We start from the raw sequence: 21,307 nt of genomic DNA, 5'->3' as shown, positions 1-21,307 counted from the left end.
CATTGTTTTTTTTTTACATAAAATGCCCGACCAAGGGTCCTTCCCTTTCCAAATGGAGAATGTCGACGGATGGAAACCTTCGAAAGTTTCGACCTGTTTCCGTGCACATCCGCCTCGCCTCACCGTACCGCACGTAGATAAAGCGCCCTGACATGTGTTCGATTTCAAAACTTAACTCCCCATCGATATCATGAGTCCGGTATACCTCCCCTTTGACGTGCCAAAATTTTTTGAACATTTTTGTTCTTATGCTCTAGGTCGCTGTCCGGACCCGAAAACAGTCCCCGTCCAAGGCGCAAGCGCAAACTCACGATAAACGAACTCAGTATCTGTTCATCGCCGAACTGGCTGGAGAGGCAGAGCGGTATGAGGGTGTGTTCGTGTTCTTATCGTCGGCGCCCATCCAATTATCGTCCTCGTAGATGTAACCACCCAGATCAAACTCATCGTCCAGCACTTTGGTCCCCAGCTGACGCTCGATGAGCGCAACCTCCTGTCTGTCGCGTACAAGAACATCACCAACAATCTGAGGAATAGTTGGCGCATCGTTGATACGCTGGAAAAGATGGAGGCGACTCGGAAGGGAGGGAAGGCGCCGCTCATTCGAATGCAGCGGGCGAAGATCGAGGCGGAGCTGGAACGTGTATGTAGGGATATAGTTGGACTTTTGGAGGGAAAGTTGGTGCGGGGGGCGAAGGCAGGAGAAGAAAGGGTGTTTTACTTGAAGATGTGAGTATGCTAAATGTTCCTTTTTTCGAAATGTTGATGTTTTCATATATAGGAAAGGCGATTATTACCGTTACTTGGCAGAGTTCGCTGGACAGAAAGAGGCAAGGAACAAATACGCTGAAGAGTCATTGACAGCGTACAAGTTGGCCTACATGCATGCACTCTCGGTGCTGGAGCCTACGCATCCAACGCGGCTCGGACTTGCCTTGAACTTTTCTGTCTTTTACCACGGTATGGGTCTTCTTATCGATGGTCTTTAGCGCTCAACTCAATATACTACACGCAGATGTGAAACAAAGTCCAGAACGGGCTTGTCATCTTGCTAAGAGCGCTTTGGATGATGCTGTGTCGTCGTTCAGTGAAGACACAGTGATGAGCCCCACTATGCGTGATTCACTCATGATTCTCCAGCTGTTGAGGGATGATCTAGTGCTGTGGTCGGCGGAGATGATGAATGCGCCGTAGGTTCCTTTGCTTCATCACACATTCTTGGTTAGTCGCATGTATTGTTTCCACTTCTTGCATTTGCTTTTCGAAATGTATTGCCATTGTATCATTCTAAATCTTGTTTGACCCCCGCTAACCGCGAAGGTTATCGATAATATCATTATAGGTAAGTACTGACTCGTCTTTTACCCGTTTCCTTTGGTCAAGGTTCGGGTTCAAGTTGAAGCTAAAGTTGCGCTTTACCATCCCCAAGTACCATAGACAAAGGTCCCGATAAGTACCGACGGATGTAATTCCAGCTTGTGCTCATTCACAGTCCAGTTAGATCAGGGACGAGTTCTAAAAGCACCAACGCCGCTTCGCTTTTGTGAATGAGTCCGGGACGGTCTTAGGGTGCGTTCCTCAATTTGGACGCCGGGAAAAACATACGATCGGATTTTAAGTTCAGGCTGTAAGTGTGGTTGTATAAGGCGTTGCGAATCATCCAGCCTAGGATAACGGTGTTCTACCGCCGGGGTGGAAAACGCGCGTTCATCAGTACATCGCCTCCCTGATGAGATTCTCGGGTTGCCGTTATTACATGAAATATTGCTGTGATAGAAACCATTGACAAGAGTCGAGTTTCGACACTGTAAGATTTGAAACGATAAAAGAAGCCGTTCCCAGGTCTTGTAACGGATAATCAGGCAGCTGGACTTGACGGTGAGGCATTCATCGAGTCAGGAGATATGCAAGTGGCCGAAAGTGGATGGATCAGTAACGAAAAGCGGCCGGCTCACGAAAAGGCAACAACAACATTTCGATCAAGTTTTGTTCTGATCTTTGTTCGCATACAACCATCATCGTCACGACCCGGCATCGGTCCCTCAGTGCCCTCAGTTGCTCTCTCCTCACCGCATTAATACCTCCTACGCGAGGTATTTGCCTCAAAGAGGGCATATCCGACATGTGTCCCTAGGTTGCTAAGCTTAATCTACAGTTAGGGACGCGCTAGCCTCCTTTGTCGTCCTTTATCTCTGCCCTTTACCTTTTTCCTTCATAACTTCGGAATGTTTTGGATTCGAGAAGAACGCGTGCCTGTCAATGATACTTGATCGATCAGTGAGACATGGGGGTTCTGATTTAGGAGAGATGGTATCCTCTCTCCAACAGCACTACTCTCATGAAGCCTTCCGGTACGTTTTTCTACAGACTCTTGAGCAGCATCTGTTTGGCTGAAGAAATTTGATAGGTTCAGATGCCGAAATGTTCTCCTACGGCTGTAGGGAAGAACAACCATCTCATTCTCACGTTACACTACCGTTGAATTCGCGCAAGCGGTATTCAGACATCATTTCTCCGAATAGAGAGCGCGAAATTGAGCTCGAGGAGCTTATTCACTCTCTACAGAAATATTTGCAACAAAATTGCAACGAAATTCGCTATCACCGTGATGCCTTGAAACGTCTTGAACAACGGCGCCAACGCCTTCAAGCTCTCCTCGACCAAAACAGCGCCTTCTTCTCCCCAATCAGAGCCATGCCAACCGAAATCCTCTCCTTGATTTTCGACTGTTTTTGCTCAAACATTGGTTTTAACGATAGAGCACGACCGTTGGTTCTCGCATCTGTGTGTTACAGATGGCGCAGCATTGCTGTTTCCTATCCTAGCATTTGGACTCGCATCAACACTGCAAGACATTCTCCCCATGCGGATGAGCGTACTCGAAATTTTGTGCAGCTCTATCTTGATCGCTCACAGGACATGCCTATCCGGATACACGTCAGTGACTTTCCGTTGGGGGCGCCCGATAACACCCTGCTCTCCATGCTTGCAGCACATTCGCACCGATGGTTCAGAGCGACGTTTTCTCTTACCACTGAAGGATACTACGTACTCTTCCGTGCTCTCGAGGGACAGTCCCTGACTCGTCTTCGGAAATTCAACTTATACGGGCCTAGTCTTGATGGCGTCCCTGATTCCATTCAGTGCAACGCCCTGATGATGGCGTGTAAACTGGATATTCTTACGGTCCAACAGCCGATAGAACATCCCGAGAACCTTGGCCTTCCCTTTGGAAGGATCAAACAGCTCAACTTAATTGACCACGATAATCCATCTAGTATTCTTCGATGTATCGCTCAAACCATGAACCTTAGACACCTTCGAATCACTGCTACAAGTAACTGTCAAAGCCGAGGGCCGCTTCCGACACCTGTTGTTGCGGCCAAAGTGCTATACCTTTCCCTTAGAATGGGAAATTTTGATGGGGACCTGTTTGAGAAGGCCCTGTTAATTCTCTCGACCCCCACGCTGCAGCACTTGAAGGTAGCCCTTCCACTACCGGAAGAGTGTCCTATAAGCTGTAGTCCGAAATTGAACGGGATTTTCAGTGTAAAACCGATTTCAGAACTCATTGTCCGGTCGGCGTGTCGTCTCAGGTCTCTTCGCGTTGAGAATATCAACATCGACGAAGACGAGCTCATACAGCTACTCGAGAACGCCCCTACCATCACCACCCTTGTTCTTTATGAACTTTACCCAGGCGTAAACATCCCATCTCCCTGCGTCTTGACTCCTCGAAGGTGGATAACTGATAAACTTTTGCGGCGTTTGACGATCACACCCAATGTCCCTGTTATCCTTCCTCGTCTCAAACACCTCCACATCCTTATCTCCTGCATGATTCGCGAACTCGACGAAGTCTGCCTTCTCAGAATGGTAAAGTCTCGCACAAGCCTCAATCTCCCAAAAGGGGAGCGCTTGAAGAAGCTATATTTTGCTTCGAAGAAAAGCACGAAGAGTTATTCGTGGGTTAATGACGGGAGGACACAAGCTACACAAGCTTCCGAAGCACCTGTATAGCGATTTTGCGTCTAACATCGAGACGATGTAGACTTCCTACACCAATATTGCGGACTTACGCCTATTCATCAATTGTTGTATTTCTTGCTAGTCACTTCTCCTATAGTAAAGTAGTGTGAGAGCAAGCTTCTTTAATCTAGAAACACACTTTGCTAGTAGTAGATGCAGGACTCGTTGTATTTGTTACGTCATCTGAAGATGCGAGTTTGCAGCGGCACCTTATTTAAAGACCTTTCTTACTGAGTGGCAACGTCACAGCGTTTCTCGCGATCGATTCTCCTTGTTTGGAACCTAACCATCACCATCCACTACAACAACTTTCGAACGACGCGTCTGTATGTTGTCAGCTTCCTAATTTCCTGCGCCCCTCAACAGTCATTCATCCACAGAACATGCCTTCAAAGCGCTCTAAAATGTCGAATGCTGAAGAGCCAAAGGAGGACAAGGAGAAGCGCCGCCCACAGAGAGCGAGAGGTCGTCGTGGTAAACTACAAGGATTAATGGATATGCCACTGGACATCTGACTTGAGGTGCGCCCATGTATGTCACGTAATTGCGCGTCCTAATTACATTGGCACGTCCTAGATTTTTGAGGTTCTACACCCACTGGATCTACTACATCTCGCTCGTTCGACCAAGCTTTTGCGCTCAATACTGATGAAGCGGTCTTCATCTACCATCTGGAAGAACGCTCGACTTTTATCAGACTTCCCCGAGCCGATGCCTGGGTTCTCCGAGCCGGCGTGGGTCAGTCTTCTCTTTGAACCTAACTGTCATGTGTGTCTCCTACTTCTCTCTCCTTGGGATGGGTGGTTGACGCACATTTAGTTCTGTGTCAAAGGTACTGTGCATACAGTCGATTTCACATTTCGAGTGCGCGTATGTGGCAAATGTATTCAACAACAGTCAGTGGTTTTCATTGATAGTTGCCAATGAGGCTGACTCCTTTGGAACCTTTTAGATTCATGTCTCACCAAGAGGTTCTACCGTACGACGTCATCTTTACCTCAGAGGGCGAGACCATCGGCGACATTCTGGACTGTCTGCCTACTCGATGTTCATGTAAAGAGTTATACCGCCTCAGTCATAAATCCCGCTCATATCTATAATTAGCTCGAAAGCCATTTCAGGGTCAAGATATATGCCTACGCCGAGAATATGAACAAGTGAAAGCACACTACCTTTCTCTCAAGTCTGACCAGCGCAAAACGTACCGTGAAGAACGAAAAACATTCATTGAGGAGATAGAGAAGGCATGAGGTGTTCGCTTCTGTTTTCCTTGTCGCCTTACTCAGTGTATAGCATGTCAAAATCGGTGAAGCATGGCACAAGAGGAGGGCCCGTAGTCGAGAGGAAGAGCTAGACCAGTTGCGGGCGGATAGGGCGACTGCGTAAGTGCTTCGAACAGAGGTCTGTGGGATACCAATTGATGTCACTGCAGTATAACCAAGAAGCTCGTCGACCTTGGCTATGAGAAAGACCTCGAAAGCATCAAAGCGCCTGATTCTTTTCAAGACCATCGTCTTGTCAAACAACCTCGCGCTTTGACTGAAAAAGGTATCCCAGACCTAAAATCTTGTACTGCGTACATGCTTATCGTTCTCTAGGCTGGCACAACATCCGTCAAGATATGATCCAGTTCATGGAGAAGATGCGAAGCAAACGCCTTGCTCGTGAACATACTGCTCTGATCCATTCTCGAAAAGCCATTGCAGCTTCTCTTTTTAGAACATACATATTATCCCCCTCTGGCACGCCTTACACCACCGTCCTCCCTAGCATCGTCGACTTTTACAACTTCGGCCCGGTCAAGGAGCTCCTTGACCTTCCGGATGAGACTATCGTCGAAGAACACAGTTTTGCACCAGTCATACCCCAGATTGATGCGTTCTGCCAGGCCTGGCGTGAGCGTATTCACAACGAGCTCATTCAATTTGTAGGGCATCCAGATCCCCCTTCACTTCAGACTATGGAGCAAAAAGTTGCCTTCCTCAAGCTCGCCCGTAATGTGTACTCCTGCGGTTCGCATTGTGGGGGTGCATCCTGGATCTGCGTTGCTGCAGAATCAAAACTTTATTATCCGCAAGTTCTGGCACATCAATGTAGCGTGACAGAGTTAGATGTGCATCAGGACGACCCTCCAGACCAGGCTATCTCTTTACCACCCCTGAGAAGATGTGCGTGGACTGCTAGGCACTTGTCACTGCATAACAAGGCTAGTGTTGTTGTATCCGCCTTAATTACAGCATTGGATCGGGACCCCAAGCAGACAACGGTCGATGATATGGATAACCTGGAGCAGTTCTATCAATGCAATCTATGTGAACGAAACGGGTTCTTCTTCGTCTCGCATACGGTTTTATATGGTTGGCGTGCTTTTGTGAGTAGGTTACCGTCAGTCAGCTATCTGTCACTGATACTTTCTTCCAGGTAAAACATTTCTGCAATGAGCATGCGTTTCACGTGGATAATGGCGTCCTGACTTTGACACCTGACAAAGATTTTGAAGTAATGCCGATTGAAAGTATCGACCCGAAACATATGGACACCTACGAACAGATGATGGATCATCGCGACCTCCGTTGGCGTTGTCTTCGGTGCAGAGATTTGTCCTCTGAGATCGAAACATGCAATTTTCAGAGGCTCAAGGCACACTATCGTTACCAGTAAGTGCCTAACTCAACATGTCAGCAAGTGATAATATTTTTATAGACATGTGGGAGTCGATCCCGAGACGCTTGTCATCAACAGGGATTACTACGAAGAGTTTGGTGTCCCGCCTCGCGTGGCGTCCACCGAGATTCGAACTTTGAACTCCGAACCAGATAGTGTAGCTTTCTGGTAGTGTCGCAGTCAGCATAAGCCAAAGTCTTTGTACGAGGAAGTCAACCTTAGCTTTTAGGTGTTTAGTTATGGTTTAGTAATATCAGGCTATAACATTTTCATTTCTGAGACAGCTTAGGATTGGCATGCACGTGCCGGGGTAAATAACAAGAGTGGGGAGTAGGATTGGCAGTGTCGCAAAACAATGCTTATGATACAGATCACCCAAAATACATCACATCGAGGTCTGTGATACCGCGGCCGTCCCGTATTAACCCTAGGATCCTTTCTTCATCCATCAGGACCCCATGAACGTGATGGTGGGATATGTATCTCATGACGAAAGGCAGATTACCTACGACTGGCTCCATGAAAAGTGGCAAGTCCATGCGAAGCATGTCAGGTACGACCGAGTCCATGACGAACTCCAATTCGTCCTTGGAAACACGCGCCCTACGTAAGCTCCATGGATTGAAGTCGAACAAGAGAATCCTCCGTCGAGTACACAGGACATACCGATGTCCCGTTGTGGTCGTGATCCAGTCGATCAAGTCAGCTGGAAACCACCGTGTGCAGGGGGGACCCCATGCGTCCCATTCAATTGTCCCCTGCCCATGAACATCGAGAAGGGCTTTTCGATGCACGAGGAACACCACAGTAGATGTTCCATGGAAGCTATTGATGTGAATGTGGAAGATAAGCAGTGATTCGGCTGGGTTTGGGTGGAACGGCCGGGATGTGCTGAGGCTGCCTGGGTTGGGTGAGCTACGACACGCCATATGGCTGATATTCATGCTGATCTTGAGTTGGGGAAGCCGCAGGGCCGCGCGCATTCGCCCTTCGGGAATTTCCCAGATTTCAAGGGTCGCGTTAAGGGCATTTGGGAGGAGGAGAGTCAGCGGGTCGAGGAAGACAAAGGAGGTGTAGCATCGATTGGGCGCTTCAATAACGCGTAGGAGAGTACCCTTCTTCCAATTGAAGATGTACACCTTGTCCGGTAGCACGAGTAGGTGTTCGCGTGTAACGAGGACAAGGTGGTCGCCGACGATCTCGACGCCGACGGAAAGCCTACCGACAGGATAAGAGTGGACGGGAATAATGTGATTAGCTGCGAGTGGATGAGGGCTTTTGGTGGAGAGTTGATATAGCTTCACCTTGAGATGAGGCGAAGGATCCCTTGATCAGCTTTTAGACCAGTCGAAATGATAGGAAGTTAATAAAGAGTCGTACATGACTATAGCAGTGAACAAATCATGTTCGTACAGCGCAATCCCAATATCGACGATTTCGCAACCCACGACGAGCTTGTCCCACTCAGATTCACCGTCGGGAGTCGAAGGTAACCGTAGAAACGGTATGCTGGTGCGCTTGGACTCGCCAAGGAAATAAGTTCCACCTGATATCTCATAGATACCTGTCTCTCGATGATCCACATGTATTCTCCTCTTGAATATTGGTTCAAACTTGGTCCACGCTTCTTCTCTCTTCTTCAGCATCTCGAGGCAATCCGATGCACACATGCCACTATTTGGGTTATGAATCATGCCAGATTTCTCAAGCGCCATCTGATACTGCAGTTGAACAGAGCTAGTAATGGTGTCCTTGAAGCTACGGCAGACATATTGGCATGTTATCAGCTCGGATAGAGTGAGATGGGCGAAAATAGCCACGACAAGTTCAGGTGGGAAATCCTGCATCTTGGGTAAAGTTTGAATGCTAGAGCGAAGATTTTCAGCACAAATGCTTACCATTAGTGTCAGTTTTCATCAAGTAGTGTCCCACAGCACAATTGTTCGAGATGTGTCAGCTGCTGAGAACAACATAAGAGGTTAACGTTTTGGGAGTTGTGGCACGGCGAAATTCGGTCCGACCTTCCTCCGCGTGTTTTCTCCGAATTGCCTCCACCATCAAGGATGCAATCGCATCTAGTACAGATACGAGTTCCGCGAGTATATAACTGATAAAGCGGCTTTCCAGGCTTACCATCACACCAAAAGAAGCTTTGTTTTATAGTTGAGTACTGTATTCTCGAATTCAGTTAAGGTCACTGAGTGCATAAGCCAGTTGTAAGCCAGTGCAACTCTTGATGATTAGTATAGGCAGATCATTTGTCTAATTCAAATTTGTTTAACCAGCAGGGCTCGCATTTCTGAACCCAATCTGACGGCTTGGAACAGAGGGTTTTCTCTGGAAATGTCCAATACGCATACTCACGTCAGTAGACCGAAACAGCTTCATGTTTCCCCCCGCTTCCGGACTCCGATAGCGTCGACATCAATCTTCTTTCTGGGTATGAAGAAGCTTCCGCAATGAAGGATCTGTGCGTCATCTCGCGAGCGTGATATGCCCTGGAAAATAGTGAGTGGCCTCTTTGATACATTGTGTTATAATCCCAACCTCCACCATATACACCTCCAAAGTTCCACGGTTATCCAACCGAGGCATCGCGCTGGAAAACTTTTGGACACAATCAGCTTCGTATCTATCCAGATCTCCGTGGTCCACTACGACGATGATATTAACTCGATCGCGTACAGCAAGAAGAATATCTTCCAACCATGCCCATTGACTCTCCTCACACGAGAGAATACGCTCAGGAAAGAGGTATAACTTTAGAGTCAGTTCCTTCACCGCGAAAAGCTCCCGTGGGTATTTGTCGAAGAACAAGTTCTTCAGTCCCGCGAATGGCTCCCGTAGATAATTGAAGTGCTGAACAGTAATCCTGGGGATGCGCGACAAGTCAAGAGCGTTAGTTCCTGCGATGTCAGCTTCAGACAAATAATTCGCCCTCGTAATAGATGGCTCACTGTGTGGCTCTGTGTTAATAACCACCTCCTCTAGTTTTGGAGCTGCGTTGATCAAGGTACTCTGAATGATGTCGTGAAGCTGGTGCCCAGGAGCACCCGTCAATCGTATCTTCTTCAATCTCGAGGTGTCAATGTATTTCAGGACGTCACCCTTCATCCGGCGCAAGCAGAGATACTCGGGACGCGGTCTCGGACCGATATCATTGGGATCCCCTGACTCAGCACCAAAGTGCCCAATGTTTAATAGGTGGATACCTTGAATTCCGGGAAAACGTATGCAAAGCAATAGGAAATCCGTTGGACTCGCAAAGTTTAAACTTGTGAGAGAAAGGGACCGGATGTTTGGGCATAAAGGCAAATCTTGACAGAGGCGGGAAGGAATAGTGCGAGAACAACCTCTGATGGAGAAGGCCGTGAGATTCGAGAGAGCTCTCAAGACATGGGGAAGCAGAGATAATTCTTCCGCATCGTGATCACCAGAGCTCTCGTTAGATTTAAAGATGAGACGGACAGCTTTTACAGCTGAACAGAACCCGGGTGATATAGAGATGAGTTCGAGAAGCTTGGAGGACACCTCATGAGAGGCCTCTACGTTGATAAGAGAATGGAAGTGGAACCGTGCAGCGGAGAGAAATGCGTGGTTGACCAAAGTGCAAGCATACAAAGCATCGTGGTCGTCATATATTTCGTTCACGATGCTGTTGATCAATTCTTGAGGAAATGTTTGAAGGGACATCTAAAGCAGAACATTAGCATCAGAGGGAGGGAAACCGATAAATATTAGTCTTACAGAGATCTGGATAGATGGTGGTACTGAAGAAGGGAGGCATAAGTGCCACGTTAATATGTAATGATCCTGAAACCACGTACGTGTCACTCCGGTCTCGACTCAGAAGCGCTCGGAATATTAATGAGCAATGTAGAGAGCGGCGCGAACTAAGGGTGACGCGGATGCAAGTAGTAGCCTGAAAAAGGTATTTACATTGGTTATATCAATATCAATACATGCAAGTACGGGCTCGTCGCGTAAGACTTGGGCAAGATTTCAGTAATTCTGCTGCGGAAGGACGCTTTCCCGGATCCTCATACAACATTCTCTCAACCGATTCTGCAATCGCTGTGGAAGGATGTAAATCGGAACGAAATGCCAGGAGAAGAGTCTCTAATTGCTGCATTTGTATCTTCCTCTCTGTATCAAGGGCCTCTACCACAGGATGGTCAATCCAAATTATTAAAACAGAAAACAGAAATGCGTACCAATTATAAGCGCTCCTAGATTCCAGATGTCCGACTTGAAGCCATAGGGCTGGCCAGCAGTTACTTCTGGAGGTGACGGACGACTGCTTTGCAAACTATGGGGATCAGGTATCATCGCACAAAGTTCTGTGGTCAAATATTAGTGAAAGCACATAGAGACGATAATGTAATACACACTCAATCGTACATGCCCCATTTTGCTGAAGAGTATGTTCTCCATATCGATACCTCTATGGCTTATGCCATGCCGGTGAAGGTAATCCAAAGCCTGTGCAAGATGAGGAAGGATAGTAGCAATGAAAGATTCCCTTTTTGCCATCGACATGCTAGCGTTAGTTATTACGACCTTTTGAAGCGTTATCGTGTCTGATATCCCCTCTGTAACCACCCAAAGTTCGTTCTCATAGCGAAAAACATCCATATAATTTATGATGTTGGGATGGTGTAGCCATCGCATCCCGATGAATTCGTCTATGAGCTGAATGACGTTCGCTCTCTTTTGCTTCTCGACCTCGATACGTTTGATGGTTACTTCGTTTTTTACCGACTGAGCTGAAGCACGGTAAACTCCAACAGAAAAACTGAAATAGGAAAGGTTAGCATGCTCAAATTTTAGACAAAAAAGTACTTACCCTCGCTCAACCCGGACGAGTTTATGATATGACCGCATCGGATCAGCGTGTACCCGTATCTGCAGCAGCCGCAGTCTGTAGTCGTCCTCTTCTTTGAATAGCTCAGTCATCGATGATAGTTCTCGATGGGTAGCATCTTCTTCGATAGCCTGGCTAAGCAGCGTCCCAGAACGAAGCGGTAATGGCTTCATCCCTCCCGGACTGCTGCTGCCATCCGAAGACGGCCCAGCGAGGTTAAACGTGAACTTTTCCCGTGTCAGAGACGAAGAGCTTGACTTCAGCTTAGAAAGGATGTACCCTTTCATGAGGCCTGGCTCTGTCGCTGATTCCCGCAAGAATGTTCTGAGCATTTCAACGATCTCTGATGCCCCGGGCCGCGTGTCAGCCCCATTCTCACAGCAGACACAAACGAGCTGCCACAGATCCTCTTTCATGGAAGCTGGTCGAGGTGGGAGCTCTCCACTCAGGACCATTTCTATGATGCGGACTTCATGTTTAACATCAGGAAAGGGAACCCGGCCCGAGTAAAGCTGCACATCGTTTAGCAGAATTCCGTACTAAGAGATTAAGTCACACCTCTACGCAAACGCAGCCGTATGCATAAACGTCGCTGGAAAACGTTCGTTTGAAGTTTCCTGAGGGGAGCAACAATTCTGGAGCCATCCAGCGCAGAGTACCTCCTTGATCGGTTGTGAATTGTCTCGTAGCGTCAGCGAAAACTGTCAGTCCAAAATCGGCGAGCCTAGGATGCCAATGTTCATCGATTAGTATATTGCCCTTCAAGTGCAATCAGTGATAGGTAGGACGCTCAATCGCAACACTTACGCCCTTGATATCTCCATGAACGACTGACTGAGAGTGAAGGTATTCGATACCTTGGGCGATCTCAAAGAGCTGTTCAACAGGCCAGATCAACGAAAAGAATAGAAAGAATGATAGGTCAAACGCCTACCAACTTATCGATATTAGCGTTGGGATTCTGCTTGAGAAACTGTGGGGCCGTCCCGTTCGACATCCAAGGCGATACCATGCACGGTTGCCTCGGGAAGTTTTCCGCGTCGATGCCAAGGAAGGGAAGCACATATTTGAACGAAAGCTGTTGCCAAACCAGTGCTTCTTTACAAAATTTCTAAAATTCTGTTTTAGAAACTGATTTCAATGACATAGAGCTGTAACGACACATACCCGATATATTTTCGCTCTTTCGCAGTTCCGGAAAATACGCAGTCGCTTCAAGGCCACAGGTTTACCTTCGTAGGTGCTCCGGTAGATATCACCGAAGGTTCCTCCTAGCGTATTTTTATCTCGTACAACACCAACACCGGATATAAACATAGACTCGGGAAGCCGAGAGATGGCTTTAACCATGATGCCTAAAAGCATACGTGCATCGGCATTGAATTGTTCACTTTGCGCTTGATCGTCCAAGATCTACACCATGATCAATTCATCCGTATCATTATTCTGGAGATGAACGAACCTCTTGAACTACGTCCATGAACCTTTCCGGCTCGTCGTCTCCGAGACGAAGCATTGCGCCTTTCTCTCTTGGAGATCTGATGATGACCTTTAACAACTCGACGATCTGTGAGTAGTCATTTAAAATGGCATTATGAACTTTCAGCGGGTCGAACCCTTCGAGTCCAGATAGCAACTAAGTCATCCAAATAGCATCAGCAAGAGGTCCGAGTGAAAGATCGCATACTACCTCTTCCAAGCTATGACGATATACATGGCCTTTCACAACAGCATCAGCGGCCGTGGTGGTACGAACTTGATCGAAGGATCGTCGTAATTCTTCATATCTCGTGGAAACAGATTGAGAGCCAGGTGTGACAGATACAGAAAGGAAGTACCTCGTTGTGTCCCCTTTCTTAGCAAACTGCTGTTCCGCCAAATGGGATAGATGCTGGAATGGCAGAATGTTTAATGGGGAATAGCTGCAAATAGCAAGTAACCTACCTGATACACCTGTATGTGGAAAATCCATCAAAGATCCTTCATTACCAAAATAAACAGACTTTCCTTTGCCGGTAGATCTGCACAAACATGAGTACCATACGTGACTTCATTAGGCTAGGAACGCACAAGAATGCAATGTGTCTGATAGAGTTGATGGCACCTGCTCGTTCTCAAATGCTGACACCGGCGTAGGGGGAAGCGGTTTGCTCAGCTTCTCCTTCCTTGCCTGTCTGTATCGTTTCCTCTCCTTCCTCTTCTCTTCATCAGGATCCACTGCTACTGGGAGGAGATACGTCTTCGTAGGTGTACGAACGCTCTGCCGTGCTTCATTAAGTTGATTCGGCGCCCGAGGAAAAAAAGAATTTTCCTTGTTGACCACGGTGACCGAATCGATAGAAGGTCTGGTGTTACTCGTCGATTCGTTGCAATCTGATTGTTGCTGGCGGATTCCGGAATCCTGGGAAAAAGCAGAGTGGAGGTCGGGCCTTCGCTTAATTGGTCGCAGTCGACGAGTGGAGTCCATCGAAGTTCAGATGGGGTGTTGGGGATGGAAGCGCAGTGGATTTTGAGTCATTCGAGGCATCTAGAGGCCGTGCAATGGATGACCGATAGAATTAGTGTGCAGGCGCTTAATGTACAGCGTTTTCTTCTGTGGACCTGACATGAGGCTGATGAAAACCCGGGTTATTAAAGGCATAAACCAAACAAGGATTCGTTCATGTCACGAGAAACTTGTAGACGCTATCAATACAACACTATAGGTCGAGCGCAGTGCCTCGTGCACTTACAGCGGGTCTTTCGACACCCCCGCTCTTAAATAGATATCCTACACATCCTACACAATTGTGTAAATTCATGATGGCAAGAGGTGTAGATAATTGGAAGGCACGACTAATGAAACAAATTGATTAATGAGAATGGAGTTATTGAGGGTCGAGAAAGTGAACGTACTGCCCCTGGATCCGTCCATCTTTCTTGCTTCCCACCACTTTCCTTTAGGTGTCCTTGAAACGTAAAGAATCTCGTTAGCGGTGAAGCTAAGTTCTTCAGCATCAGCCGGTGATGCTTGATCTGTGAAACCTATTTCTCAGTCTATGAACAGGGAACGACTGGCCACATACACGTCCAAAGCGCTTGGGCGCGGACTGAATACTCCGGGACAATGCTTGGAGATGTGGTGGTACCGCTAGTAAAGCTCTCCGTGACAGTCAACAATGATGTGAGATCGCTGGCATTTGTTGGTGCATGTGGGCGCTGAGTGATGCATTGTGTTTGGTGTTAGTTCGCTGTTTGGCATCAGCTGCACGCACCGTAGGTTGGAAAGGTGTAGCGACATCGCTTGGGTCTCGACTATTGCCAGCAGAGTTGTTAACGTTAGAAGCCGCGTCCGGTGTTCGACTAGAAGTCTGGTGCTCCTCGGCTATCATCATCATGATCATTAACTAGGGAATTGTCCGTAGAGGTAGTCGTACTCGGTAATGGAGAAAGCGGATTCGTGTGCTTTCCGACCATGGCGTCGCCAGGTGGGTTTGACTGATTGGATGTAGTATACTGTTGACTTGAGCTGGAAGAGGGTCTCATAGACAACGGCTCCGCTTCTGGAAGGGCTCGAGATAGGTCCCCGGATGTCCCAGTATCTCTAGAAAAATGGAGGACCCAAAGAATGTCTATGATAGACAGGATGATCCAACCTGCTGCCATGGCTCGTTGGCGTTGATCATTCGAGTATACTGTCCTATCCACCCCAATGACTCCGAAAACCACGGCTATGGACGCGAAGATGGCTATTTGGTGTCGATGAGGGCACATTCCTCCGGTGTAGAACGTGCGCGCGACGCCAACAGTGACAAAAAACTGGATAATCGTAGCAAACCATAATACACCGACTGCTTCGTGTCCAACTTGGAATATTGTGTCACAACAACGTCCTCCTTAAAAGCACGCAGAAGGCATACCAGATGATGTTAGGAGCGCCTGTGGGACGAGGGCTATGAACCATGCTGCCTGTACTACGTGCTGCATGTTCAGCAACCTCTGCAAAGGAGCAAGGGACGTACACAGGCTAACACCAAGGATGCGAGATAGTAACTGGATTGCCTAGTCTGTCGATCCCCATACTTCATTCTCGCTTACCAGTCTAGGTCTAAGGAGCAAAGCGAACATCTGAATGATCAACGAAGTATACAAAACCAACTCGGCAGTAATGGCAAATCGGGCCGATCTTGCCGGCGGCGCTCAATCGGAAACACCAACACCATTTCTTCCAAAGCATTTACTCTCGTCTCCATCAGTCAACCACCCTGCCATCGCACCATGCGACGGCCTACCACGCAAATGTCAAAAGGATCCCCTGAAACGTTCCTTGTTTGATACTTACTAGGCTCGATGCACGCCTTTTTGCCCTAAGTTCTAACCGCCTTCAGTAGGATACAGCAGAAGCAGATGAAGCCTCGGATCACATCGAAGAGCGAAGTATGGTGCATTCGTTTCACTGACAGGCTAGCCTCGATGGATAATAAGGTGCGACCGAAACGGATTTTTCTCGCACAATGCAAGGCCTAACACCCTCCTTTTCAATTAGTATTCCATTTATACGCTTAAAATCGGACGTGGAAATGATATATCAGTCTCAGATCTGACGATGTGATACACTTCGTCTCTCAATTTCATATGCTCTCGTCTACTAGTCCTTCAGCAGTTCTTTAGACCGAATGGCTTCTAACGCGTTTGAAGCACAAATAACTGCTCGTTTTCGGCTCGGTGAGCCGGACGCATCTGTTTATAAGAATTATGGTTGTTGCTCTAGTATCCTGTCCTCCAATGTCCTTCTCAGAGCATCGAGTAATCCCACCTCCGCCCCAGAAGCAAGGTCAACAGAGCAGAACTTTCCTCCCACCTCCAATCGATGGATCCCTGATCGTGCAGCAAATGTTCGATTGGCATCTCCAACATTCTCCAAACCACCGCGTTTTTGTGTATGCGCGCGAGGACGGAAGCTTAAGGAACATTTCCTGGGCCGAGGCAGTCGCAGCCGCGTATACTTGTGCTCGTTTAATGAATAATCGCATCCCTCTCAAGGACAATCCCCCCGTGGTCGCCATCTTGTCAATGTCGGGTTAGTGACATGAGGCCTACGTCTATGATCAGAGCACTGACCTGCCACCTCAGATACCATTACTTACGCTACTACGGTTATGGGACTTCAGCGTACCAACTACGTTGTTTTTCCTATTTCTCCGCGTAATTCGGCACTTGCTGTTGCACACCTTCTTTACGAGGTGAGGGTGGAACATGTACTTGTCGGTAGAGATGAGTCCATGCAAGTCCTCTCTCATGAAGCACTCGACATCTTGAAGTCTCGATATCCCTCTGTCGACCTGCCGCAGCTATCTCCTATCCCAATTTTCGAGGACCTCTTTCTGGCGGATTGGGAGACGCGTACAAATGCTGATGATCTTCCTCTTTTGAGTGTAGATCCCGGTGCTGCCTGCATGTACTTGCATTCCTCCGGTAGATATGTTTCCACTCACTTGATACAATTAACTTATATTCGCCGAATAGGCTCAACAGCATATCCGAAGCCAATTCCCTGGACCTGTCATCGCATAATCGAGCACGCCTTAGTCCCATGGTTCGGTGGAAGAGACTTGTGTGACGTCGTCTTTGCTGTGCAGAGTCTACCCATGTATCATGCTTTGGGCCTCGGGGCAGTTCTTTGGGCGGTACGTCAGCTTCAACTTCATCTGCCCAAGTATCCTGCTCATCGCTGGTGGTTTAGGCATCATCGGGAATAGTGTTAAGTGTATTTGAACCCAGAATGCCGGTCATATCTCCAACACTGGATAACATGTTTGCGTCGGCCATGGCAATGAACAGCGACTTCGTATTTTGCGTTCCGTCCTTCATAGAAGTTCGTACGTTAGTTGAATGCCGCCTATCTCGTAATGAGTCTATTCTTCCAGGCCTTATCTCGCGAACCAGAGTATATCGATTGGTTGTCTACACGTTCTGGTGTGGTAGGTTCGATCGGTCTTGTACGGGAGTCTCTGATGACCTCGTACATGCATAGATTTATAGCGGGGGACCATTGAGCAAGGAAGCAGGGGACCTCTTAACATCTAGAGGTGTTCCTGTCTTTGTTCTTTACGGGACGTGAGTTCAGATTCTTCTGATAATTATATAACGAGCTGACGAAGTCATTCAAAGAACTGAATGTGGTATCGTGACCCCCATCTTGCCCAGTACGTGAGATCACACCAGGAGCAGCACAGACTGATGCGTCGCTCCAGCGAATGCTAGTGACTGCTGGGATTACTTCGAGTTCACGAAGCTTGCAACGCAGAAGATGGTGGCACATGGTCCCGATTTGTTTGAATTTGTTGCAGCGGTACTCTTCATCTTTGACTGATTACTTAGAGTTATCATTGATCTATTCTTCGATAGAAAAATGAATTTAGCGAGCCCTCCATCATCAACACGACCGTTGATGGCGTTGACGGCTTTGCGACATCAGATCTCTTCACCCCACACCCCACGAAACCTGGTTACTGGAAAATCATTGGGCGAATAGACGATCAAATCGTACACAATACAGGAGAGAAGGTTTACTCCCCCGCGTGTTCCTCCATATTTCACAGCTGAAACTTATCTGTGCTTCCCGGACGAACCCAGGACCTTTGGGTATGTCCCTTCCCATTACCTCCCCAAAATACAACTGCTGATTCATTGTTTTCAGAGAATATTCTCAATCAGGATCCGCATGTCTCAGCAGCTATCATGTTCGGGCGCGGGAAATATCAAGTTGGGATACTCGTTGAACCAGCGCCCCAATTTTCCTTCGATCCTGTGGATGAGAACAAGCTCGCTGAATTCAGGAATCTGATTTGGTACGATGTTGTGCGTTTTGGTTACCGATACAATCATTGATCTCATCCCTGAACAGGCCTACGGTTATCAAGGTTAACCAATTCGCACCCCAACATTCGCGTTTATTCAAAGAAGTAATGTCTGTCACCTAGTAAAATGAGTAATGTTCATTACGCTTCCTTCATAGATGATAATCGTGACGAAGCCGGGTCGACCTTTTATGTATACAGCGAAGAACACTGTGAGGTACGACATTTTGAATTCAGGCAAGGACTACTAGATGATGGCCTCCAGACGTCAAGCCATTTTGAACGACTATAGCACAGAAATCGCGACCTTGTATGAGACTGTGGAAGACAGCGCACAAGCTGGTATCTTCCTGCCTTTGGAATGGGACGACACATCTACCCTGGAATTCGTTCGTAAAGTTGTCTTGCAAACTCTTCCCCATCCGATCCCCGACAATGAAGGCCTTTTCCAATACGGATGCGATAGGTGGAATACTGCAATACTAATGGCATTTTACTGGTTAGCTTACCGGTGTCTCTCAGTTTACAGGCCACGCGGATTCGAAACATCCTCTTTCAAGCCCTGCGAGATTCAGCCAATATCGATACCCGCCAAATCTCGGACGACTTCATATACTCTAATCCGAGTACTACTCAACTGGCGAAGTACCTAGTTTCGGTTGTTCAAGGAGCGCTAATTCCCAGTGGTGGTGCAGCATCCAGGGTGGATGCTATGCATAAGATGGTGCAGAAGTATTCAACGAACTTTCCGACCATATCCGCGGGCCAGTACCACGCACCTACGCCGGAGGTAGGCAAGATTGTGCTCGTAACGGGTACCACCGGGGACCTCGGGTGCCATATCTTAGCGAATCTTGTCTTGGACGAAACGGTCAAGCACATATACGCGGTGAATAGGCCGGGAGCGGTGCCTGTGATGAAGCGACAGGAGCAAACGTTTGCCGACCATGGGCTGGATGTTAACATGGAGAAGGTCACCATGCTTGAAGCTGACCTGTCGGTTGAAACTCGTGTTCTTGATCAGGCAAGTACAGATCGCCTGGAAATGTTCAAGACATTCATCATTTTATACAGATCATACATCCTCTGACACATATCATTCACAATGGTACGAACAGAGTTGGGCGTTCCTCTATAACCCTTTGACACTTTTCCAGCATGGCCTGTGAATTTCAACCTGAACTTGTCTTCATTCGAGTCCAATATCCGAGGGCTACGCAAGCTGATTGATTTAGCCTTAGTTACGCCAGCCCGACTTATCTACACGAGCTCTATTGGAGTATTCCAAAGTAAGTATCGTTGTGCCTTACAGGTACATAGACTGTCATATCGCTTATTACTGCCAGATGCCCCAGAAGACCATCCTCTTGCTGAAGTACCTGTCAGCGCCACAGTCGCACAAGGAACAGGATATGGCGAGTCCAAGTGGGTTTCGGAGGAACTGCGCTTGACACCGAGTTTACGCTACCTCATCGTTCGTGTTGGCCAGCTCACGGGAGGACCTAAGGGGACGTGGAAAATCAACGAATGGGTTCCGTCCATGATCCAGGGCTCCACAGTGCTTGGCTGTCTGCCGGTTGATGACAAGGTTCGTATGATTTTATCCTACAATCTGCCTCTTGCTGAGTATTTACAGTTCATCTCATGGCTGCCGGTGCACGTAGCCGCACAGCTCCTTGTCGACCGCATCGACATTCCGACTTCGATCTTGCATCTCGTTCATCCGAAGCCTGTTACGTGGTCCACTTTAGCTCGCATCCTCTCAGACGAGTTGAATGTCAAACTTGTGTCTTGTAAACATTGGTTACAGGTGTTGGAACATTCTGCCTTTGACATGACAACATTGCCGGCGAAGCGTATGCTTCCGCACTACAAGAACAGCGCAAAAAATATAGGATTAAGGAATCGAGAGGCGTTCGGGTTACCTCAGTTGTCTACGACTTCGGTTCAGGACGCGAGAATTCCGGAACTGGATGAGAATGAGGTCAGGAATTGGGTGCAGTACTGGCGCGGGACGAAGATGCTTAACTAGTGAAAAGCACAAGTACATGTAGTATGTACCCTGATTAGCCTCCTTCCCGGCAGGGACATGAAACCAGAAACAATATCCCCTCCCTACCGACGGATGGCACAGGATGTTCGATGCCTGCTTTTCAAATAAAGCATGAACAATGCCTCCTTCCGCAGTAAAACTTTATTTCTATAAGATTGAGTGTCATACGGTGTGGGGCAGCGATGTGAGGTCGAATATGGACAAAAGCATAGGGTCGCGCTTACTACATCCGCTCGGGGCCACGTGGACCTCTTCTCCCGTCGCCCACTCTGCCTACGATGACCTGCCACACGGATGCCACAGGATCCCTTAAATGTTCTTCGATGACGATACTAAGCTGCAGCGGCGCACGAGATATTAGGTTTGAATGCCTTTTGTACTTTGAACCATCCGCAGATTCAGCAGCCAATGAAGCCTATGGTGGATCACGTCGAATCAGAAGCTGGCTTGGTATGGCAGAAACGAAGAATGTTTTCCACTCAAATCCAATAATAATGGTACTACCAAAACACGTTGCCTGTCTGATGCAAGGACCTAATCATCTCTTTTTCATTGACTTTTCCCCAGAATCCCTATGCGTCTATGTTAGGCATATAGATATTGCGGCCTGGATCGAGGACGATACTTATTGTGGAAACGACATAACGGTCCGACGGTGCGATGCGCTTCCGAGTCCATGCAATCAAGCCTTCAAGACCAGAACCATTCTTTGAGGGTGCCTCATTTGTATGCCCTGCTCCACTCCACTGCCTCTATTAATCCCAAATCTCATCCTTTGCACTCATAATCAATATCTACGTCCTTGATATCCTCAAACATCACCGCCCCTGGCATGATTGAACGTAAGTTGTGAAGCCT

At 47.8% G+C, this 21,307-nt stretch overlaps 9 protein-coding genes across 9 annotated transcripts; 4 read left to right on the top strand and 5 right to left on the bottom strand.

Annotated features, from left to right (window-relative positions):
- Window positions 1–52: 52 nt before the first annotated feature.
- On the top strand, window positions 53–1,194 carry EV420DRAFT_1477584 (14-3-3 domain-containing protein; the record flags this gene model as incomplete). The annotated part of the gene is made up of 5 exons (XM_060469431.1): window positions 53–133; window positions 258–372; window positions 423–729; window positions 782–960; window positions 1,016–1,194. The coding sequence occupies 5 exons, from the start codon at window positions 53–55 to the stop codon at window positions 1,192–1,194; spliced, it is 861 nt and encodes a 286-aa protein (XP_060333603.1).
- An 811-nt stretch (window positions 1,195–2,005) lies between these two features.
- On the top strand, window positions 2,006–4,268 carry EV420DRAFT_1527710 (uncharacterized protein). Its single transcript, XM_060472467.1, has 3 exons — window positions 2,006–2,351; window positions 2,408–3,969; window positions 3,992–4,268. The coding sequence occupies exons 1-3, from the start codon at window positions 2,339–2,341 to the stop codon at window positions 4,049–4,051; spliced, it is 1,635 nt and encodes a 544-aa protein (XP_060333602.1). The 5' UTR covers window positions 2,006–2,338; the 3' UTR covers window positions 4,052–4,268.
- Window positions 4,260–6,976, top strand: EV420DRAFT_1527709 (uncharacterized protein). Its single transcript, XM_060472466.1, has 11 exons — window positions 4,260–4,355; window positions 4,410–4,550; window positions 4,606–4,797; window positions 4,849–4,925; window positions 4,982–5,082; window positions 5,134–5,273; window positions 5,323–5,411; window positions 5,462–5,577; window positions 5,628–6,400; window positions 6,451–6,686; window positions 6,733–6,976. The coding sequence occupies exons 3-11, from the start codon at window positions 4,678–4,680 to the stop codon at window positions 6,863–6,865; spliced, it is 1,785 nt and encodes a 594-aa protein (XP_060333601.1). The 5' UTR covers window positions 4,260–4,355; window positions 4,410–4,550; window positions 4,606–4,677; the 3' UTR covers window positions 6,866–6,976.
- EV420DRAFT_1527704 (uncharacterized protein) lies at window positions 6,977–8,690 on the bottom strand. Its single transcript, XM_060472465.1, has 3 exons — window positions 8,592–8,690; window positions 8,074–8,540; window positions 6,977–8,019 (listed from the first exon to the last, which is right to left on the bottom strand). The coding sequence occupies exons 1-3, from the start codon at window positions 8,592–8,594 to the stop codon at window positions 7,065–7,067; spliced, it is 1,425 nt and encodes a 474-aa protein (XP_060333600.1). The 5' UTR covers window positions 8,595–8,690; the 3' UTR covers window positions 6,977–7,064.
- Window positions 8,691–8,733: 43 nt separating this feature from the next.
- On the bottom strand, window positions 8,734–10,598 carry EV420DRAFT_1527698 (uncharacterized protein). Its single transcript, XM_060472464.1, has 5 exons — window positions 10,521–10,598; window positions 10,441–10,463; window positions 9,651–10,386; window positions 9,241–9,599; window positions 8,734–9,191 (listed from the first exon to the last, which is right to left on the bottom strand). Exons 3-5 carry the CDS (start codon window positions 10,384–10,386, stop codon window positions 9,078–9,080), a joined length of 1,209 nt encoding a protein of 402 aa, XP_060333599.1. The 5' UTR covers window positions 10,441–10,463; window positions 10,521–10,598; the 3' UTR covers window positions 8,734–9,077.
- A 283-nt stretch (window positions 10,599–10,881) lies between these two features.
- On the bottom strand, window positions 10,882–11,424 carry EV420DRAFT_1266631 (kinase-like domain-containing protein; the record flags this gene model as incomplete). Its single annotated transcript, XM_060467343.1, has 2 exons — window positions 10,882–11,033; window positions 11,085–11,424. Coding segments are annotated over 2 exons (492 nt in total), but the record flags the coding sequence as incomplete, so codon positions are not given.
- Window positions 11,425–11,535: 111 nt separating this feature from the next.
- On the bottom strand, window positions 11,536–12,907 carry EV420DRAFT_1266386 (kinase-like protein; the record flags this gene model as incomplete). The annotated part of the gene is made up of 5 exons (XM_060467324.1): window positions 11,536–12,069; window positions 12,116–12,316; window positions 12,365–12,433; window positions 12,492–12,668; window positions 12,725–12,907. 5 exons carry the CDS (start codon window positions 12,905–12,907, stop codon window positions 11,536–11,538), a joined length of 1,164 nt encoding a protein of 387 aa, XP_060333597.1.
- A 1,259-nt stretch (window positions 12,908–14,166) lies between these two features.
- EV420DRAFT_1527687 (uncharacterized protein) lies at window positions 14,167–15,693 on the bottom strand. Its single transcript, XM_060472463.1, has 7 exons — window positions 15,559–15,693; window positions 15,457–15,505; window positions 14,974–15,402; window positions 14,812–14,921; window positions 14,623–14,755; window positions 14,453–14,572; window positions 14,167–14,392 (listed from the first exon to the last, which is right to left on the bottom strand). The coding sequence occupies exons 1-7, from the start codon at window positions 15,622–15,624 to the stop codon at window positions 14,355–14,357; spliced, it is 945 nt and encodes a 314-aa protein (XP_060333596.1). The 5' UTR covers window positions 15,625–15,693; the 3' UTR covers window positions 14,167–14,354.
- Window positions 15,694–16,321: 628 nt separating this feature from the next.
- On the top strand, window positions 16,322–20,428 carry EV420DRAFT_1640162 (acetyl-CoA synthetase-like protein; the record flags this gene model as incomplete). Its single annotated transcript, XM_060477066.1, has 19 exons — window positions 16,322–16,616; window positions 16,670–17,011; window positions 17,063–17,223; window positions 17,280–17,411; window positions 17,464–17,517; window positions 17,571–17,653; window positions 17,708–17,742; window positions 17,791–17,888; window positions 17,945–18,082; window positions 18,139–18,181; window positions 18,237–18,387; window positions 18,444–18,501; window positions 18,555–18,613; window positions 18,662–18,862; window positions 18,919–19,408; window positions 19,471–19,504; window positions 19,554–19,685; window positions 19,743–19,984; window positions 20,033–20,428. The coding sequence occupies 19 exons, from the start codon at window positions 16,322–16,324 to the stop codon at window positions 20,426–20,428; spliced, it is 3,144 nt and encodes a 1,047-aa protein (XP_060333595.1).
- Between the last annotated feature and the right edge of the window lie 879 nt (window positions 20,429–21,307).

This window comes from Desarmillaria tabescens, assembly GCF_030435595.1.
Source record: "Desarmillaria tabescens strain CCBAS 213 chromosome Unknown EV420scaffold_10, whole genome shotgun sequence".
In the NCBI taxonomy this organism is placed as follows: domain Eukaryota; kingdom Fungi; phylum Basidiomycota; class Agaricomycetes; order Agaricales; family Physalacriaceae; genus Desarmillaria; species Desarmillaria tabescens.
This window is presented reverse-complemented; position numbering and strand designations above follow the sequence as displayed.

Coding starts and splice junctions, on each gene's coding strand:
- EV420DRAFT_1527704 (XM_060472465.1), bottom strand. Junction 8,020..8,073: donor TTGTTCACTGCTATAGTCAT/GTACGACTCTTT, acceptor AAGCTGATCAAG/GGATCCTTCGCCTCATCTCA.
- EV420DRAFT_1527698 (XM_060472464.1), bottom strand. CDS start 10,386: ATGTCCCTTCAAACATTTCCTCAAGAATTGATCAACAGCATCGTGAAC. Junction 9,600..9,650: donor TATTAACACAGAGCCACACA/GTGAGCCATCTA, acceptor CTGACATCGCAG/GAACTAACGCTCTTGACTTG. Junction 9,192..9,240: donor TGGAGGTGTATATGGTGGAG/GTTGGGATTATA, acceptor ACTATTTTCCAG/GGCATATCACGCTCGCGAGA.
- EV420DRAFT_1527709 (XM_060472466.1), top strand. CDS start 4,678: ATGAAGCGGTCTTCATCTACCATCTGGAAGAACGCTCGACTTTTATCA. Junction 4,926..4,981: donor GGCAAATGTATTCAACAACA/GTCAGTGGTTTT, acceptor GGAACCTTTTAG/ATTCATGTCTCACCAAGAGG. Junction 5,578..5,627: donor TCGCGCTTTGACTGAAAAAG/GTATCCCAGACC, acceptor ATCGTTCTCTAG/GCTGGCACAACATCCGTCAA.
- EV420DRAFT_1527687 (XM_060472463.1), bottom strand. CDS start 15,624: ATGAAGTATGGGGATCGACAGACTAGGCAATCCAGTTACTATCTCGCA. Junction 15,403..15,456: donor GGCGCTCCTAACATCATCTG/GTATGCCTTCTG, acceptor CAATATTCCAAG/TTGGACACGAAGCAGTCGGT. Junction 14,922..14,973: donor TCCGCTTTCTCCATTACCGA/GTACGACTACCT, acceptor TGATGATGATAG/CCGAGGAGCACCAGACTTCT.